The sequence below is a fragment of the Microcebus murinus genome, chromosome 3 (assembly GCF_040939455.1).
Source record: "Microcebus murinus isolate Inina chromosome 3, M.murinus_Inina_mat1.0, whole genome shotgun sequence".
Classification (NCBI taxonomy): Eukaryota; Metazoa; Chordata; class Mammalia; order Primates; family Cheirogaleidae; genus Microcebus; species Microcebus murinus.
The window spans coordinates 35,247,656-35,268,826 of NC_134106.1; the positions used below are offsets into that span (position 1 = coordinate 35,247,656).

General features: G+C 40.8%; 1 protein-coding gene across 3 annotated transcripts in view; it reads right to left on the bottom strand.

Annotated features, from left to right (window-relative positions):
- THADA (THADA armadillo repeat containing) overlaps positions 1-21,171 on the bottom strand; it is a 325,009-nt gene that overhangs the window by 80,825 nt on the left and 223,013 nt on the right. For all 3 annotated transcript variants that reach the window (XM_076000708.1, XM_076000709.1, XM_020288594.2), the window contains one exon: positions 11,258-11,373. In XM_076000708.1, coding sequence (XP_075856823.1) covers positions 11,258-11,373 — 116 coding nt within the window. The remainder of the gene's footprint in view (positions 1-11,257; positions 11,374-21,171) is intronic.

Consider the following 21,171-nt stretch of genomic DNA (forward strand, 5'->3'; position numbering starts at 1 on the left):
AGCCTAAGGACATAGTTGGGGTTGCAATATTTTGTACAAGGATCATCAGGCAGCAGGAAAGGAAGGAAGCAGGTCACGAGGCAAAAATCAAACTTGCTATTCACATCCCTAACTTGAGCTATCTTCTGAGCTAGCCACATCTGTTAAGTAGGAAGAAGACGCTGGCCTCTTGTTTCTATTACCTCTTCTATAAATAAATTTGGATTAGATCACTGGCAGGGAGTCTGTTCTGGGGCTCCCAATGGGAGGGAAGCCAGGCCAGTGGGTTTTCAGGCACCCATCCCAGCTTCAACCATATTTACCCTCTCTACTATCTTCAATACCTTGAATTTCCATGCAAGTTTCTGTTTGAAGAAAGAATTCCAATGGATAAGATGATCTTTAAATTCCCTTTACTGCTATAAATTCTGTGGTTCTGTGGTCCTCTTAGTAATGTAAAGACAAAAGCCGTGTGGTCTCAAGTGCATACAAATATCTCTATTCCCATTACTAACTGCCCAGGCAGGGAACAGGGCTTCCAGGTGACAGGGACAGAGAGCTATTTGTCTGCTACTAGAGAGTTTTTTGTAAACCATTAGGAGACACTAGAAGCTTTTATGACCACCAGGAGAAGCTAGAAAGATTTAAAGTATTCCTCAGTGTATTTCATGTGCATATAGATAGCAGCCTACCTACCAGTGTCAGCCAGAGCTTATTGACTTCCTCTTAACTCTTAGATCAAGTCCATATGCCTCTAGCTGACATCTGAGGGCTACCACAACTGGTCTCATCAAATCTTGCACTGCTCTCCAAAACACAGCATCTCTTCTTCAGCTCTATCTCTTCACTGGTCCAGCATGCCATTGCACATGTTCACAATCTTGACGTGTTCTTTGCCAAAAACTTATGGTGTTTTCCAAATCATACCCCTGTTCTAAGGCCCAAATCATACCCCTCTTCTAAATTCTCTAGAAAGCCTCCCTGGATTATCCCAGTCCACATTCTTCTCAGAACTCTTACACTTATCTATGTACTTTCATATATGTTTCACAGTTGGTTAATCATTTTGTGTGCATAAGCTCTCTCTTTTCAATTAGATTGGACCACAACTAAACTCTGACAACATAGACCCCATTACATATGCCTAATGTGGTTCCCACAAGGCTGAGGACTGTACTAAGATTCCTTCATTGTACTTGGGCAATACCACCTTCATAATTAACTTGGTAACAAAGGTTCTATGCCAGTATAACCTCACTCATTCTCCAATCTAAGAAAACCTTATCTAATAGTTAAATCTCACCTGGCCTTTAAATACGTCTCCCTCCTCTAGAAGACTTCTTTGACAGTCCTACTCTCTCAAGCTGGCATTTATTTCTCCCTTCTCAGCTCCCACAACACACTTTAAATAATTCCAGCATTTACCCAATTCTTGTTTATAGTTAATTAAATCCACATCTGTCTTACACTATTTTAGAGACAATATCATTCATCTTTGTATTCCTATTGTGTCTACTGCATTGCCTTGTAGCATCTATGAATCTGAAATGGCTTTCATTCACTGGGAATGGCTCAATGAAAGTAATGGAGGTGTTGATTTATCCAAAAGATGGAACATGTTACATGCTAAAGGAAAAAAAAATAACCCACTCGATTAGGGCTTTACATAATATTATGAGAATGTGCTGAGGACACTTAAAGCCTGCACTCCCCTGCAAACTGGGCAATGACAACATTGCCCAAATCTTCCAACAGCAATATCCCAATAAGCCAACAGCTACAAGTAGAGCAAGACAGATATTTCTGAGCCCTCTATTGGACTAATTGCCATCTTCAGGTTAGGTCTGTAGATTTCTATATTTATAAGTATAAGGCATCAGCAGTTGGGGGTTGAATTCTTGGTATGCAGTTGTGTAAAAGAACTATTTTTATTTCTTGCCACAATACGAAGAAGCTTTGATCTTGGGCAACTTGCTCAAGGGCTCAGTTTAATATATTGATCATGTCTGACTACTTTTACCCAGACTAGTTTCCATAAGCTCAGCCTGCCAACAAGAAATACTTCATATATTTTCAAACTTCACTTCTCAAACAGCTTATTCCTTCAAAATTTGAGGCTGTGTTTTTAAAGGGACTATTTTAATGAAGAAAATGTTTTGTACCTTGTTCTATTTGTTTGAGTTGAAATGTGATAATTTAATGCTTCTTTTAAAAAATACAAATAGGATCTTATCCTGAGATATCATGACCTTTAACATTCCTAAGAAGTCTGAATGGGAAGTGAACAAATGTCAACAAGCTTAGGTCTAAAATACACCAACTTCATTTTTCTCAACTTTCAAATCTGCATGAGGCGCAAGGTGACTTTGAATAGGCTGTGCTGGGAGGATTAAAGAGGGGTTCTAGTGAGAACCTCTCTGCCCTCAAGAAAATCTTGGGGTTGAAAGAAAAGCAGTTATCACCCCTCCCTTTTTTTTTCTAAAATTAAAAAAAGGGGGTTGGGGATACTGGGAAAAGGAAAGAAGGAAGGGGGAAGGGGAGGGAGAAAGAAAAGAAGAAACAAACCAAAAAGCAAAACACAACCCCCAGCAATGCCTGGAAACTTGCTATGTGACTAACTATCTCTGTTAAGACTTGCTTCCCTTAAAGTTTTGGCAGGGACCACAAATGATAGCCTTAAAATGCTACATGCCCTTCTGAATATTTTAATAATCATTCTGGACTGGATTCATTTCAAGGCAGGGAATTGAAACAGCAACCTGCAGCTGTGGCATAGGGCTGAGGCTTCCTTTCATTTCAACTCATTGGAAAAGAAGGACTTCTTTCTTGAGAAAGGAGCAGTCCACGAGGGATTTGGGATGGGGCTAAGGGACAGGGGGAAAATGGAATCAGACATAAACTCCAGTATTTCTGCCTGGGAAATGTAGTCTCTCATGTGAATAACTCTGGTGGTTAGAAAATAAATGCTGTCTTCAGCTGCTGTAAAGCAAAACAGAATCCTAAACCAGAACTTCTGCAGCTGGCCACAGACCCCCTAGGGAAAAACAGGGACTGCCACACAAAAGCCCCAGCTCTGTCTCTATAAGCATTATTTTCCTTACACATTTAAATCCACAGGCCCTCAAGGAGCACACCACTCAGCTCAGTGGGGACCAGTTAGAGAGAAAAGGGGGACTAGCAGTGAGTGTGATAAGGGGGTGGACAGGGGAGGAGAGAGGGAAGTGACTGAAAGTACTTATGGGGAGATGGAGCAGCTGAAAGCTGAGGAGCAGCATGGAGGAGAGAATGGGGTATGAGGACACTGCTGGGAAGCTGAATAGGGAAGTGGATGGATCAGACAATTAATAATTTTTGGAAATCAGAATTAACTTGAGGTAGCAAAACATTAGGTCTGGTACACAGAGTAGGTCTTTCACAAACATTCACCTCCCTCTACCATCTTTTTCCTTTATCAACACTATTTTATTCAAAAATTTATTCCCAAGGTTGCTTTGCTAGTAACCTTGGGACTATTCTTATATTCGGGAGAGGCTGTTTTTCTCACCAGAATATCAGACTGTTACTTTTCAAAAAGATAAACAGTGCATGCCAACAAAGCACTGTCCTACTCCAGGCACTGAGGCCACTGGGATGACTGCCTGGACAAGGAGTATGGACTTTCCATAGAAAGCCTGGGGGCATGCAGCCCCTTAGCACAGGGCGTCCCAGGTAGATGGGAAGAGAATCTTGGGCTAATCCCTTCCATAGCCTCAGCCCTCTCCTATAGTTCCAAGCTCAACCACAAGCCCTTGGGAATGACAGCATGAAGGTGGGAATATTTCAAACTGGGGGTTGGACAATCATAGTGGCTGGCTCTGTGACCTAAGCTCCTCAAAATATGCACTGTGTCCCGGGACCAGCAGCATCAGAATCAACATGGAGCTGGTTAAAAATGCAGGGTCCCAGGCCTGCCCCCAAACCTAGTGAATGAGTCTTCATTTTAACAAGATTCCTAGGTGAATTGTGTGTACATTTTCTTTCAGAAAAGCACTGTTCTGGAGAATGCTTAAGTTACCACCAGCAGTCCTCAAACTACGGCCCACGGGCCACATGTGGCACGCTGAGGACATTTATCTGGCCTGCCGAGAGTTTTTGTTGCCCTTGCCTGTCCTGCATAGCAGCTGACTTGTCCTGGGCCCACAGTGTGCATGCATGGAATGTGCACGACACTCTCCAATGGCCCTCCAACAGTCTGAGGGACAGTGAACTGGTCCCCTGTTTAAAAAGTTTGAGGACCCCTGAGTTACCACTATTCAAAGCCCTGACATAAAAACACTGAGCGGACATATGGAGGCAGTGTGCTCCAGTAGAAAGAGCCTGGCAAGGAGCTGGGAGCTAAGTCCTCAATACATGTTAGTAGTTGTTAGGTAGGATCTTACTCCTGGCCAGCTGTGTGAAATGGATAGATTACCTGGCCTCTCTGGGCTGTAGTTTTCCATATGCATGGGGGTGAGAATGGACTACAGTAAACTTCATGATTCTTTCCAGTTCTAAAATTCTAGGTCTGTGATTCTATTTTATAAGGCTCTGTTTTCTTGCTCTCTTTACACTGTAGTGGTTTTAATAAATAGTTGCAGTATTTGACACAGCCTGGCATACAGCAGGGCTCAATAAATACTTATTGAATAAAGGCATATAGGTATAGTCTATTCTATTTAAGCCTCATAACCAAAAAATAAAAATGTCCTCGTTAGTACAGTGGTAAGTAACTAGAAAAGAAATATCATTAAATATCAAACAAACAAAAAAAAATGTGCCATGAGCTTTCAGGACAATTAACCACACCAGAGTTTCAGGTTTAAATGGGACCTTTGAGGGCAATTGACATAACTTAAAATATCTAAATCAGAAACTCTGGGACTGGGGCCTGGCATCGGTAGGTTTTAAAACCTTTCCAGATGATTCTAATATGCAGCCATGAGCATTGAGAACTACTGCCTGGAGTAAACACTCACCATCAGCCAATCTGGTACTTAATAAATACCAATACCAATACCAAGGGTCACAAACTCCAATTTCCATAGGAGCTCAGCAGGTAACTAATGAGACGTGCTCCATCAAGAGAGACGGCCAGTACTGAGCTCTGGCCCATTGTGGTCATGTGGGAATTTGGGCCTAGTGTTGCCTGATCTTCCAGTTTTTCACAAGAAGTTGTAAATCTTGATTTACTATGAAATTTCCTGATTTTAAATCCCAACAAGTCATTTTAAAAAAGAAATTTAAACACTGTACAAGTCAAACAAAACACATCTATGGCCAGTGTGACTGAAAGCACTGTCAGTGTGTCCCCTCTGGCTGTAAGCCCAGGACGCCCAGGCCTGAGCTGCATCCAGGAGAGCCCAGGGGGAGACACTTTGTTAAGCAGAGAAAATAAAACATGGAAGTAAGGTGGTTTCTGTGCTGTGATATAGGAAGTAAAAAATTTGAAGAACTATCTATACTCTTTTGACTTACCTGTTAACTCATGCCAAACTCAAGTGCTAACTAAACTGGGTGTCGTACACAGGGCTTCTCTCCCCAATTGTTTACACTGTAGAAAAGAATATTTTCTTATACTTAAGGGAGTTTTGAGAAGAGTTAATGAAATAATATTTACAAATCTTCTCAAATGAAGCTTCGCACGGAGTAGGCATTCAAAAAGTAAAAGTTTCCTTAACTTAATTTTTAAGCTCCTAGTTAAAATTTTGGTGGAGGTCTGCCATAAACTGTTGGTGGAGAGATGAACTAACATCCCTTTGGAAAGCAACCTGGCAGTGTATATCAAGACCTTTAAACATTTTCATATCTCCTTGATCAATTTACTCCACTTCTGGAAATCAAGCCTAAAGATAATAACCCGTAATCACACACACTCATACACACATACCTTAATACACACACAGAGTCATGTGCTGGAACATCATCTGTGACACTAGAAAATGGGAAACAAACTGAACTGCCAGCAACAGAACCATGATTAGGTAAACTTAATGACTGATTATTCAAGTGACAAAAATATGCTAATTTCAACAAATGATGTTTTTAAAGATTTTTTTTCCTAATTCAAAAACAGGCAAAAGTATTTTATCTTTAGAGATGCACAGGTAGTATAACTAGGAAAAAAAGCAAAGAAATAATTATCATAAAATGTCAGGACAATGATGACCCTGGAGGAATGATAGGGTACAAAAGTTTTTCTGTTTTAAATATTTTTCATTAAAAATTTTTTTCATTGTGATAAAATATACATAATATAAATGTATCATTTCAACCATTTTTAGGTATATAGTTCAGTAGTGTTAAGTATATTCACACTGCTGTGCAAGCAATCTCTAGAACTCTTTTCATCTTGTAAACTAAAACTCTATACCCATTAAACAACTCTCCATTTCCTCCTTCCCCTAGCCCCTAGGAACCACCATTCTACTTTCTATCTCTATGAATTTGACTACTCTGCATAACTTCTATAACTGGAATCATATGGTATTTATCTTTTTGTGACTGTATTACTTCACTTAGATAATACCCTCAAGATTCATCCATGTTGTAGCATTTGTCAGAATTTCCTTCCTTTTAAAGGCTAAATAATATTCCAGTGTATGTACACAGCACGTTTTGTTTATTCATTCATCATTCCTCAAAGAACAATTGAGTTGTTTTCATGTTTTAGCTATCATGAATAATGCTGCCATGCTCATGGTTGTACAAATATCTATGTCAGACTCTGCTTTAAATTCTTTTGGGTATGTACTCAGAAGTGGAATTGCTGGATTATATAGTAATTCTATTTTCAATTTTTTGAGGAAACCCCATACTGTTTTCCACAGTAGTTGTACCATAAGTAGCTTTTCATAATAAAGATAGCAAATGCTTTTGTGATACAATCAAGTGAAAAATGAAAGCTATAACATATGTGTGCATATATATATATATATATATATTATGACTTCGACAGGATAAAAAAAGCAAAAAATAAAAAGGAAAAAAGATGAAGTAACTACATATAACTGTTAACCAGTAATAGTGATTTCCGCTGGATTATGGTAAGACTAGACTTTATTCTCCTGTTTTCCAAATTTTGTACTTGACTGATTTTCTATGATAAACCATACTACATTCACAATCAAGAAAAAAGGTGAAAAAAATTTTAGTAAGACATATTTTTCTTTCTGGTCATCACATCATCCATTGCACTTAATTTGAATAGTCCATTTAGTGCACTAAGTTTGCTAAAAGGAACACACACACACACACACACACACACACACACACACACACACACACACACGTCCCCTACCCCCTTTATAACCAAAGAAGGAGATAACCAGCCAGGTGTGGTGGCTCACGCCTGTAATCCTAGCACTCTGGGAGGCCGAGGTGGGCGGATGGCTCAAGGTCAGGAGTTTGAGACCAGCTTGAGCAAGAACAAGACCTCATCTCTACTAAAAATAGGAAGAAATTAATTAAACAACTAAATATATATAGAAAAAATTAGCTGGGCATGGTGGCGCATGCCTGTAGTCCCAGCTACTAGGGAGGCTGAGGCAGAAGGATGGCTTGAGCCCAGGAGTTGGAGGTTCCTGTGAGCTAGGCTGATGCCACTGCACTCACCCATGCAACAGAGCGAGACTCTGTCTCAAAAAAAAAAAAAACTTTTTTTTCAAAAGGAGATAACCAAATTCATTTCTGAAAAATTTTAAGCCCAATGTAATAGCAATTACAACTCTCAACCAAAGTGAATAAGTGATCCAGAGATAGAATCTGCAAATAGCAAGCGTGGTAGACTGGGCAGCAATCTGGGACTACCCCAGATCCTCTTTCATGGCACCCACAGCCAGCCTTTCCAGGACAGAGGCGGACTCCTATTCTTACTCCATTCCTGGCCTGGGTCAGTTTAGTTTTCCTTCAGTGGTTGGTAAACTGCCTTAGCATCATGAGAGACAGTGAACTGGATCAAGGAGGGATGGAGGGAAAAGGGGAAGGAAGGGACTTGAAGGATTAATGAGCTGATTTCCACAAGGGTTTGACGTCTTGGAATGAGAAGCAGCCTGTGTGAGCAGAAGCCCAGTCCCCCGCTCAGGCCATGCTGCCAGCTAACCATTCATCACCAAAAATTCCCCAACAACTCCATGGTTATTGCTTAATCACCTCATATAAATCCTTATTAATCTTGCAAAGTCAAAACACAAATATATGACAAAAGTTTCTTCATTTATGTGCCCTCAGTTTTAGGGTCAAAACTGAAAACCTGAATTGGTTATCTAATGGTTCCAGTGAATTTTTTTTAAACCTTCTTTTGGAACAAAAGGACAAATAAATGACACATCCACTAACATTTTTGTACTTATTGGACAGAATGAACTCAGGCTAATGATCAAATAAATTATAGAAGGAAAAAGGTGTTGGTGCTAAAATTTAAGCCAACATTTTTTTTGTAGTAACATTAATTTTTCATAGCTTATACTCAAAAGATACAGAAAATTCTTAGTAGGTTCAAAGGAACATTTATTCCTCTCTCATGTGTAAATTATCTGGGACATAAAGGAGCCTCTTCAGCAGCTGAATTTGGAACCCTCTGTATCATAACATCTTCATGGGAAAAGCAAGTGAGAGAGTGAAAGCAGGGTCTGCTTAGAGAAGGGACTCTTAGGATCCAGAGTAGGTTCATCTGAGCATGGAGTTAACTAGTGTAGACAAATATACCCTGGAGCAAGAGGACCTCAGGGACAGGGCAGACACGTGGCAGGCCGAGGTTTCATCGCTTACACCCAATTCTACAATTTCCTATTCAGGAATGTCAAGGTTATCCTGTCAATGCTATGGATAATAAAGAAAAACTGATACATAGTTTTGGAATGAATGCACTGTGCTTTGGCAGTATGTTTTCCTTCTAAACTCTATTCCAGGCTCTGAACACATCCTGATTAATACTTGTAAAAGTGTGTTGGGGTGCAAAAGGAAGCCTGGTATTAGGAACCATCTACACACCACCCACGAAGTGGAAAGTTCACACTTGGATAATAGAGAGTTGACTGTGCTGGAAACAGAAAAGTGGCTTTCCTAGACTCTGGGCAAGGAAGGTGGAAACCCGGTGAATTGCAGTGATTCATGCCTTTGTTTTCTAGGGCTGGAAAATCATAAAAAAAAATCAGAGAATTGGGGCAGGGAGGTGAGGGGGAAGAAGTATGAACAGCCTAATTAGAAAACAGTACTAGGAACCACAGGAAGGGTTAAAAACAAGGTCAGCAGGATATCTCTAGTTGAAGAGGAAGCTGATGGCAGCTTCTTCAGCCATCTTCAGGCACTGTAGCACATGACGGTCCATTCAATGGCTGGGCTGTCATTCCATCTCCTCCATTCCATCCAACAAAGAGGAACAGACTCTGGAGCTCAGTGGGTAATGACTTTCTGTGAGACTCATGAAGGAGCAGCAAGCTAAGGGGCCTTCCTTACAGCACTTTAAGAACTGGAGAGTTAGAATTCTTATAGTAGTCTTGGCTGGAAAGCAGGGTTTCAACAGGATGATTTTTGGAGAACCCTCACTTCCTGATCCCCAGAAATAATAGCTAGGAGGAGCTGGCCTATTCACTGGTAAACAGCTGAGAGTACACATGTGATCACAAGTTCCTGTTCTCTCCAGAAATATGTCTTGGGAAGCTGTCTAAGAACCACGCAGAAGGCAAATGGTATAGGCTCAGGGAAATCGTTTATGGACAAGCAACTCCTACTCTCTAAATAAAATGGAGAAAACAAAAATGAGATTTAAAATGAGAGCTTCACCATAACTTCATGGGCATTTCAGATACTAGAGAATTTCTCCATCAATATCCCTGTTCAAAGCTATCAGTGCTGACATAGCTGAGACACACATGCTGGGAGATCCACCACTGCCCCCCTTCATTGAAACGTTTCCTTTAGGAGCTTGCACTGTGTGGCCTCTGCATATTTCCTCTGCCTCATCTCTGCCACATGTGCCTTATACTTTAGGTTCTAGAAATGCCAACTTTCTTATAGTTCTCCAAATCTACCATGCCATTTCATACTGCCATGTCTCTGCCTACACTACTGCTTAAGCCTGCAATTCCCTTCCTATCTTGGCCACTTGGGAAAATCCTACTCATCTCGATGGCTGGTTAGACGTTAGCCCTCCCCTGCTAATCTTCTGGTCTACCCCTGTACCTACTGCATACATTCACTATTACACTTAACATGCTGGATGAAAATTCTTTATTTACACATGTTTCTCACCTCCTGGAAGTCCTTCAAGCCAGGACTAGCTCTTCCATATCTTTGTATGCCCACATCTCCTAATACAAAGGCTGGCACATAGCCTGTGCTCAACAATACTTTGTTGAATTAAACTAATTTGAGAGCCTCACACTGCCCATTACTTGACTGGTCATGTAAGGTGGGGAGCCCAACAGAACTAAACAAATGTACATTTTTAAAAAATAAAAATAAAAAAGAGAGGCTCCTGCATTACGCAACCAATATACCGACTATTAATCCAATGTGTATGTTATGGCATGGAATGTAGTAGCACGTGGGCCTCTTCTGGACCTACTCTGCTGGAACTTACAGAGGACACACAGGGAGCTCTGTCCTAGCATTATCAAAGCCCCACAACACAGATTTTGAACACAGTATTACAGAGAGGACTCTCCGTATAATAAATATGAAATTCTTTTTACCCCAAATTTCATGTAGTAAATGTTCTAAGTTCCAGAGTAAATTAACCATGCCAAGGATGAAAAAAAAAATGTTTCTACCCTTCTTTGCCTTGCTTCCTCAAGCTACCTTACTACCCACCTAAGAATGGCAACTTCCACCCCCTCTTCCTATTGAAGCCCTACCTGCTCTCAGAGCCTGTTCTAATTTTACACCAATCTCTAATCTCTGAGTTGTGATGGCACCTAAGAGTTTGTACCACATGACTTAGCCAATTACTGCTTTTCATTGTTACATTACCTAACACAGGACTGGGCACATAGCAGGTATTAATAAAAACAAGCTGACTGGTGGGCAGATAAAAAGCTGTATTGTATGCCTGCCCCTCAGTCACTCAGCAGTTTTAGAAAAATTGTCGAAAAAATATTTTTCTTTCTTTACCACAACCCAAAGTTCTAAAAGGATAAATACTCCAATAAGTTTAGAAAACTCATGCCAATGACTTTTAAAACTCCCCACAACTTGAAACAGCAATTCTAAAATGTATTCCTAACCCCTGATAACTCCTTGCTCATGTGGGGTTTTAACATACCTCTTAGCCAGCCAGAGTTTGGCTTTGGTACAAACAGTGATGTCAGTCAGCTCGTGCTGAAAGTCTGAATTCGTTCTGTGTCTGGAGTCTGAGTAAGCTTGTAACAAATGGAAAACCTAAACCAAAAAAAGAGAAAAAACAATATCCTGCTGTGAAAATATATTTTTCCTAAATGCTTAGTTCCTCCCTTTTAGGTTTCCTCAAAATATTCTCCTCAAAGAAAACAGACACCTGCAGAATGTGGCTCTGCTCTCTTTGTAGAAAAGAATGTTGGTTTTGGAGGATGTGGCAGTGGTAAAAAACCTACATCTTTAATCCATACCTGTGCTCTAGGTTTCAAATTGCACAATTCCAAAAATCAGTGACTACTCTGTGACCAAACAATTATTTGCTACAAGAGCTTATTAGTTATAAACAATCTATAAATTGATTTCAGCAAACAAATGCAAACATCTTTATGTCAGTCATCTCATATGAAAACAAAATGTGCCTTTTAAAATCAAAGTCTTACCATAGGAAAAATAAGTTGTCTGAGAGTCTAAATTGGTTTACATGTCTGGGTTCATCAGAACAGTGCTGGCTAAATAAGCAGGCCAAACTCATTCTTGCCTTTGCAAATATTGGGTAGTGATCTTTGTAACTAGGCTAGATTTCTTTTTATCAGATCTTCCCTCGGATGTCAGGAGTGAAGGCAGCAATGCAGACATGTCCCACTCTCTCACATGACATTATATACTAGAATTAAGTGCAGTACTAGAATTAAACAGGGAAAAGTAGATCCTGTTCTCTCTCTAGCTGCCTATATTTAGAATGAAGGCTACAGTTCCAGCAGACTAGTGACACAGGCTGTGTGCAAGTGTGTGTGTTTGTGTTGGATTCATATTCAGCAGTGACATCCACAAGGCTTCTGTGACGAGTATGGACCTGCAGCAAAAAGAGAAAGACGACGAGGGCACAGATGAGTTCCTTTGACCTTAGCCATTGCCAAGGAGAAAGATGCATGTCCAAGCAATACTTCAGTCATGGGTCCCCTTATCTAAATCAAAGGGAAGAGGTGAGTGGAGCAGAGCAAGTACAGATAAACATACCAAGATCTTTAAAAGTCTATTTTTTAAAAATATTTGTTTTCTTTCCCTATTGTACCCTTCCCTAGAGCTGCAGAAAATTCTCTCTAAGCAAACAGACTCAACTTCTTCTCTTTCTGTCCTGTCAACAAGAGGCTTATAGCAGTGAAATAACTGGAGTTAGATATGGAAAGGGATAATGAGAAAATGTAAGAGGCCAGATAAAATCGATTCAGAGTCATCAGACCCTAAATGGATGAACTGGCAGATTTTACTGGGTCGGACGTCTGCAATCACCAACAACACATACATGCTGAGCACCTTCTGTTTAGAGAATCAAAATAAATTTTGATTACTTTGCTGTATGTAACTGCTGCTTTTTTTTTTCTTTCTTTCTAAACAGAAGTAACTATATATATAGGAGAATGCACACAAGTCCTGATGTGGAGACTGAAAATGTTTTTTCTAATAATGGATCTGTTATTTCAGAAGCAACAGATCAAATGTCACTCCTTCACCACACCCCCTCATGAAGTCTGGAGAAATGGCTCTGGCTGGGGCTTCTGTTCTCATGTGGTGACTGCCAGAGGGAAAAAATACCTCCCTCAGCCTGAATCCCCACTGTCCTGAAAGAGCTGGCAAAGTCACTGGGCCCTGCTTTACTTTTCTCCACAGCTGCACAAAACCAACCACCAGGGTTTTTCATGGTGTCACAGGATTGTAATTAATCAGCAGACACCAGGAAAATACATGGCTTTGGAATTTACTTGTAAAGAAAACTGTGAGATTTTCAAATGCTTCTAATTTAGAAGCAATCACTTCAAAAATAACTCCTGATGGATGTTTAAACTTAGTCCTATATTTGCTCACCTTACTTGGCAAAAACAACACTGTTTTTGAAACGCTTGGTAGCTCTGGTTTATGAAAATCAGCCTACAGGTTCATCAATTCTGTCACCTTGGGCAAAAACCAGACAACAGTTGTGATCCTGACTATTCACCAGGAATGGAGAGTGATCTATTTACTTGGAACAAATGGAGAGAGAGAGGTATACTTAGAAGAACCTTGGTGGAAATAAGCACGTTGAAGAGACAGAGCAATACAGATGAAAGACAGGGTCAGAGAAGTCAAGGAAAAAATTCAGCAGGGAAAGAGGAGAAGAGAAGACAGAGGGGAGGGGAGAGAAAGAAAAGTTTAGTCGGCAAATACATGAAATAGGTTAATGTTTTTGAGATAACATTTTTTCCTTAAGAAAATTAATGAAAATATTTAAATACATAACTACCCTCACATGACATTTTGAGTGCCGGGATCAAAAAAAAAAAAAAAAAAAGAGGCCATCCTTTGGCGCGAGGTCCAGGCCTCAGGCCGAACCCTCTGGAAATATGATCTAAGGTTAGGCCCAGGAGCTCCAGGCAGCTCCCAAGGGTCATTTGTCTATCAGCTCTCAAAGGATGGCAGGGGCAAGGCAACTCCTCCTCCTCTTCCCTGTCCCATTTTCCTAAAGTTCTGGTCCAAAAGAACTTCTGGGCTAAGAAAGTAGTGAGGCCCAGGCCCGGGATAGTTTGGAAGCAGCCTGTAATACAGGGCTGTATTGAACCAAGCACATAGAAACCAAAGCTGCCAGACCCAGGAGGATGATTAACTGAACACACATGAAAACTCTGAAAAATATAGTGTCATTTAGGTGTCCCAAATTTGCAACAGGATTCAAACATTCAGACAACAAATATTTATTAAACAATTCTTATCACCAGGCACTGTCCTAGGAGCTGCAACAGAGACTAAAATAAGCCCCTCTTTTCCTGTAGTTTACATTCTAGTTGTGGATAAATGGGAAATCAATAGCTTCCCTGCCCCTGCCTGGGCCTATGATTGATAACCTGCATGGTAGCATCACCATCGCTTTCCCTTTTATGCTTGACCTCACCCAACAAGAAGTCTGGTGTGTAGTAGGAACTCGACAAGCATTTGCCAAATAGACTGAAGTCAATATTTGGTGCCTCTTCCTATATTCACTCCTTTAGGAAACATTCCTATGGGTTCAATGAGCTACAGAAAGTACCGACTAATGTGTTCAGAGTGGAGACAGAGCTGAATAACACTGCACTCCTTACTCCAGTGGATTCTTAATCTGATGGGGAAAGCAGGAAGGCTAGATTAGTGGTGAGAATCCAGCCACATTGGGAGAGAGTAGAAGAGCACAGACTTTGGAGCTAGTTAGATATGGGTGTAAACCAGTTAACAACTGTGGGGCTTTGGACAACTTAGCCTCTGTTTCCCCAGGGTAAATGGTCTATAATATCTATTTTGTATGACTGTAGAGAGATTTAAAAGAATACATAAACTACTTGGTATACACTAGGCATCTGTTAAAAATGTTGGTTCTCTTTTGTGTTTTGTCTGTTCCCTCCCTTCCAGCTCCATTCCAAAAATAAGCAGAGAAGGCTTTGAAGAAAGAGTGATAGTCATATTTGGCCTTGCAAAGAATTTCTTGCCAAAATGGAAGGAAGATTATATAAACAGAGGAAAGATTTTTTTTAAAATGTAAACAGTATTAAAATATTGATATTGTCAACAAAAAGAATAAATCTTCATCTAAACTATAGACTTTAGTTAATAATAATGTGTCAACAACGAGTAAGATGTGCAACGTTTGGGGGATGGACATGCTTGAAGCTCTTACTCGAGGGGGGAGGAGGGCATGGGCAATATATGTAACCTTAACACTTGTACCCCATAGTACGCTAAAAATAAATTTAAAAAAATATAATAATGTGTCAATATTGCTTCATGAATTGTAACAACCATACCACACTACTGCAAGATAATCATAGTAAGAGAAAATTGTGGGGAGGAGTCAGGGAGAGGAGGAATACATGAGAATTCTCTGTACTACCAGCTCAATTTTTCTGTAAATCTAAAATTGTTCAGAAAAAATAGTCGATTAATTAAAAAAAAACACTGGCACTGCTCGAGAGCGAGCGAGTGGCCCTGTGTGAGGAGCACAGCCAAGGTGCGCACGGGGTGTTAGGAGACGCAGCTGGAGAGAGGGGCTGAGTTAGACGGCGAAAGAAAGACCTTGAAGCCAACGTTAAGGAATGTGCACTTCGTTCTGCAGAGAGCAAAGACCTGTTCAGAAAGCGCTCTTGGGTGACGAGATCTGCCACTGGGAGAGAAAAGCCGGAGGCAGTGCGGAGGCTGCAGCAGAAGGGCGGGATGCCCAGGACTACTGCAGTCGTCTAGACAAGTGCAGGTGAGGGTCAAACCAGAGGCTTAAAACCAACAGCCTGTGGGCTCCAAGTGGCTGCAGATGTTTTATTTGGCCCATGCAGTACTCTTCAACCAACATTTATGAATTGGGAGATTTCACATCATAATCATCCTGATTTCCAGCTTCTTTTGAAAAATCCTAAGATCTGGCTTTAGCAGCCCACCTTCCTGCAGGGCAACCGTCACCTGGCTGGAGCCAGCCACTGACCCCACTGCTACCTGTTACTCTGGTCACTAAGGTGAAATGTCAATGCCATTTATCACTGCTTTGGGGCCTTTTCTTTTCTTTTCTTTTTTTAACTTCGAGAAAATCAGCAGGAAAATGAAACATTTACTGAACTCAAATCTCTATCAATAGTTTGAAAACAAAGGATGGGCAGAGAGGCTCACGTGCTTATACTCACCCCCTAGGTTCACGTACCTGCCTGGCACAGGTAGGACTGTGATTTTGTGCCTCCACCCCAATCTAAACTCACCCCAATCTAAACTATAGTGGAAAGGTGAGGAGAGGATACATTTGCAAGACCTTCTGGGGGCTAACGGGGTAGGGCTTGGCAACTGCTTTAGTAGACAGAGGGTTAGAAAAGAGACTCGTGGGCAGCTGGCGAATGAGGGGCATCTTTCAAGATGGAGATCCTAAGAGAATGTGGAGCAGGTCTGGGAATGAGGGAGGGGGGGTTTAATGAGTTTGGTTGGGAATATTCATATGATTGTTCTAGTTAAGGTAACTTATCTTGTAAAACAGGAATTCTTGTGAGACAAAAGGAAGCTCTATTAATAATTGCACTGGGACACACAGGGAACAGATGGCTATCCCTAGCTATAGCAGGTCCCTTGTAGAAGGGTTAGTGGTGAACTTAAGGGTGCCATCAACAAAAGCAACAGGAGAAAGCTTCATTGCCTCAAGATAGTTACGAACCAGTCAGAAAGAGACAAAGCACACACAAAACTACCAGGCGCATGCCAACAGCATCACCCGTGTGTGACCACCACAGGCATGGGGCTGCCAAGAGATGGGGCTGCCTGCTCTGCCCTGAGGACAGGGCAGTCACGGAAGCAGCTGAGAGGAGCAGAGAATGCACTGCAGGAGGGTTCCAGGGAGTGGGCTGGATTTCTTGCTCCTCAGATGCAAACCTTAATGAAACTCCGTGAGGAACTGAGGAAAAAAGGTCTGGAGAACCTGGAAGCAGTTACACTCCCTCCCTCCACTCTAAACACAGAGAGACTCAGGGGAGCCCTAGGCATCTGTGCAAACCTTGGGGTCCATTTTGGCAGCTTTGTAATGCTCTTTGAATAAATGCCACAGGCTTAAAAAGAGTCATGAGGCAGTTCCCTGAAAAAACTTGCACTGTACCAGTAAAATATGTCTGGTTTATGCTGTAGGACTAACACAGTGACTTGTGTTAGACAAGATCGAGATGATATATGGCTGTTTGGGAATGCAACACTGAGATGGGTTTTCCTCTTCACCAAGCATGGCTTCCAGGCAATTTTCCCCCTTATAAAATCAACAGCAGCTGAGCTTCAGAAACCAGCAGGATCCAGCAATAACATGACAAAGTTAGACAGGCCATGAAAAAGGACAACTCCAATAAGAAAAGAGATGTTCACTTCAAAGGTCAGATACAAATGGGGTAAAGGTATCATAATCATTACCAATCCTAAACTCTGAAGATGAACAAATCTATCCACTTTTGTAACTGTATTTTCTTAAAAACAAATTCTGTTTTTTTTCTTTTGCTGCGTGCGCACTGTGGGCGGACACTTTTGACCCTATCGTATTCATCCAAGTATAAAATTTTTGCATCTGCCATTTTGCCTGCTCTTCTCCCTGCACTGCTCCAACCCCCACCGCTAAGTCAGTGAGTGCCACATTTTTCCAAGCTCAATGTTTACACAGGATTTTATTTCGGCTGGTAAAACATCTGTATTTTTTCAGGGACTTAAATAAATGATCTATGCCGGGAATGTACAGTATAGGGTGATGTCAGGCCCCCTTTTTTTCTCGACTCACTGGGCAGAACAGGCAAACATTGTTTCAGCCTGTAGCTGGGAATGTGAATATTTACTCTGCCGACTTAATTCATACAAACAGAGCTGCAGGCAGGCAGGCAGGCAAGCAGAAGTATTTTATGGCTTTAAGTCAGACTGGAAGGGGGGGGCTGCGAGGGGGATGGCTGAAGGAGGAATCTAAACTTTCTAATTCACAGAAACAAGCCTAATCATATAACTACTGGGAAACGGATACAACAAAAATTATTTAAAAGGCAGATTGTGTTAGTATGTGTGGGAAGTGGGATGGGAAAGCAAGAGGGAGGAAAGTTCTCTAAGTTCTACAGTATGTTGTTCCTAATCATTACGCTGTGCTTGAGGACTTGTTTTCTGCTTCAGGCGTTTTAATCAGAACCCCAGCTAGACCACAGCTTCTCAGTCAGGAGCACCCCTCTTGCCTCTGCCCTCCACAGTGCAGGGCACTGGCTTGCTGGGTCTACCTGCTATGTCATCTGTACAGAGCTCAATATGTTGTTTTTTATTTTCAGTCCAACTGTTAAGAGCCTGGGAGGGTCTGCATGGGTTAGAAGCAGGACCTTGGGATACCTGAGCTCCTCAGCTTGGTCATTCCCTTAAAGAAAGGGCTTAGTGGGCATGTGACACCCACATTTCCCCACCAATCTGACCCTATGCTAGAGGGCAGGCCAGGAAGCATTTCATGTGGTTGCTCCCCCAAACTGTTTATTAGAGGAGAACACCTTCTTAGGAAGGTCTTGGTAAGTTCCCGAAAGGTGGTAACTTGCTGTGTTGTGTCCTTGCTGCCAGGAAAAGGGTGCTAATTACAAAGTGTAATTACTTCCTAGCTGACTCTGGTTTGGGAAGAGAATCACAGGAAATAGGCAATGAATATCTTTAAGGACTAGAATATACAAAAATATGAAGCATGTGGGAGCCTGGAAATTCACTTTGTGTCTCAAATCCATCTCCTCCTTTCTATTAACACTCCTACTGTCCTAGCTCAGGAGCCAGAGACCTTGCACCTAGATGAGGAAAGCAACTTAACTGACTGGTCTCTGCATTCGACATTTATTTTACACATGGCTGTTAGAGAAATTTTCCTAAAGCCAAGCTCTGATGATATCCTCCCAAGTTTGAACCTCCTAAAGAATTTGCTGGTCACTGAAAGCTCAACCTACCTTTCTTGTTTTGCTTCCTATTTCCTCCACTTCATGAACCTATTCTTTGGCCACAAGGGACAATTTCCCATTCCAGACAACTTAACAATGCTTTCCTGTTTAAGATGTTCCTTCCATTTCTCCCTCCACCCTCTCCAACTCTGCCTACTGAAATTCCATTTATACCATGAGGCCCAGCTTAAACACCACCTCCTCCATAAAACCTTCCTTGGCTTTCATCAACTACCCCCTACCCCTACCTAGAAAAAGCATCAAGGGTCCTGAGTTGTGCGGTAAGGGCAAGGTTTAGAAAGTGATGTCAACGGTAGTCAAACTCAACCTGACATAGAAATGAAGGTTTTCATGTAAAGAATTTAAAATTTACTAAACACTGACATAATATCTGTTCTAACTAAAGAGTTCTTAATTTAGAACATATACACATTTCTGAAAAGCTATATATAAAATATTCTAAATAATAAATTTATTTGTAAAATAAATCTGTTTAAATTCTTTAGAAGAAGCCTTCTTATACTTGAATATTTATCTTTTCTATATATCTGAATTTTCAACTACTGAGTTTCCTGAAAGACAGTTCTAGATCAACAAGGAACTCTTTCGTATAACAAAACTTATTAATGAAAAATACAGATAATATGTGCAGTCAAGACAGTTAATTTTTTAGAATAAATTTTATTGTGTATATTTAAGGTATACAGCATGATTTTGAGAGATTATATAATAAAATGGTTACTATAGTGAAATAAATTAGCATATCCATCATTTCACATAGTTAACCATTTTCTCCCTGCTCCATGACACGAGTAGGTACAATCTACTAGCAAAAATCCTGACTACAATACACTATTATTAACTATAGTCCTCAGGTTGTACATTAGATCTTTCGACTTGTTCACCTTACATATTTGCTACTTTATATCATTTGACCCATGTCTCCCCATTTCTTCCCCCCACCCATAACTACTGCTTTATTTTCTATTTCTATATATTTGACCCCCACCCCCTTTTTTTAGATTCCACATATAAGTGAGATCATGTAATATTTACTTTCTGTGTCTGGCTTATTTCACTTAGCAAAATGTCCTCCAGGTCCCTTCATGTTGTAGCAAATAGCTGGATCTCCTCCTTTTCTAAGGCTGAATAAATTTCCACTGTGTGTGTATATATTTATGACAGTTTCTTTATCCATTCATTCACTGACGGACACCTAGATTACTTCCATATCTTGGCTATTATGAATAATACTGCAATGAATATGGGAGTGCAGGTATCTTTATGAGGTGGTGATTTCACTTCCTTTGGTATATACCCACAAGAATGATTGCTGGGTCGTATGGTAGTTCTATTTTTTAAATTTCTTTAGGGACTACTTCCACACTATTTTCCATAATGGTGGCACCAATCTACATTTCCACCAACAATGTACAAGGGCTCCCTTCTCTCTACACCCTTGCCAACATGTATCTCTTGCTTTTTTGATAATAACTACCCCAACAGGTATGAGGTGGTATCTCATAGTGGTTTAAATTTATATTTCCCTGAAGATTAGTAATGTTCAGTACCTTTTCATATACATGTTGGCCATTTTTATATCACCTTTGGGGAAATATCTATTTAAGTTCTTTGCCCACATTTTAATCAGGCTATATGTTTTCTTTCTAATGAGTTGTATGAGGTATTTATAAATTTTGGATATTAACCCCTTACCTGAAAAAGTTTACAAATATTTTTTTCCATTCTATAGGCTGCCTTTTCATCTGGATGACTGTTTCCTTTGCTGTGCAGAAGCTTTTTAGTCTGACACAGTCCATTTTTATTTATTTTTGCTTTTGTAGCCTGACTTTTTGGTGTGATATCCAAGAAGTCATTGAAAAGGACAATGTCAAGGTTTTCCCCTGTTTTCTTCTTGGAGTTTTATGCTTTCAGGTCTTATTGTTTAGGTCTTTTATCTATTTTGAGTTGATTTTTGTGTGTGGTATAACAGTTCAATTTCATTCTTTTGCATGTGGAAATCCAGTTTTTCCAGAACCATTTATTGAAGAGACTATTCTTTCTTTTTTTGAGACAGAGTCTCGCTTTGTTGCCCAGGCTAGAGTGAGTGCTGTGGCGTCAGCCTAGCTCACAGCAACCTCAAATTCCTGGGCTCAAGCGATCCTGCTGCTGCCTTAGCCTCCCGAGTAGCTGGGACTACAGGCATGTGCCACCATGCCTGGCTAATTTTTTCTCTATATATAAGTTGGCTAATTAATTTCTTTCTATTTATAGTAGAGATGGGGTCTTGCTCTTGCTCAGGCTGGTTTTGAACTCCTGACCTTGAGCAATCCGCCCACCTTGGCCTCCCAGAGTGCTAGGATTACAGGCGTGAGCCACCGTGCCCCGCTGAAGAGAC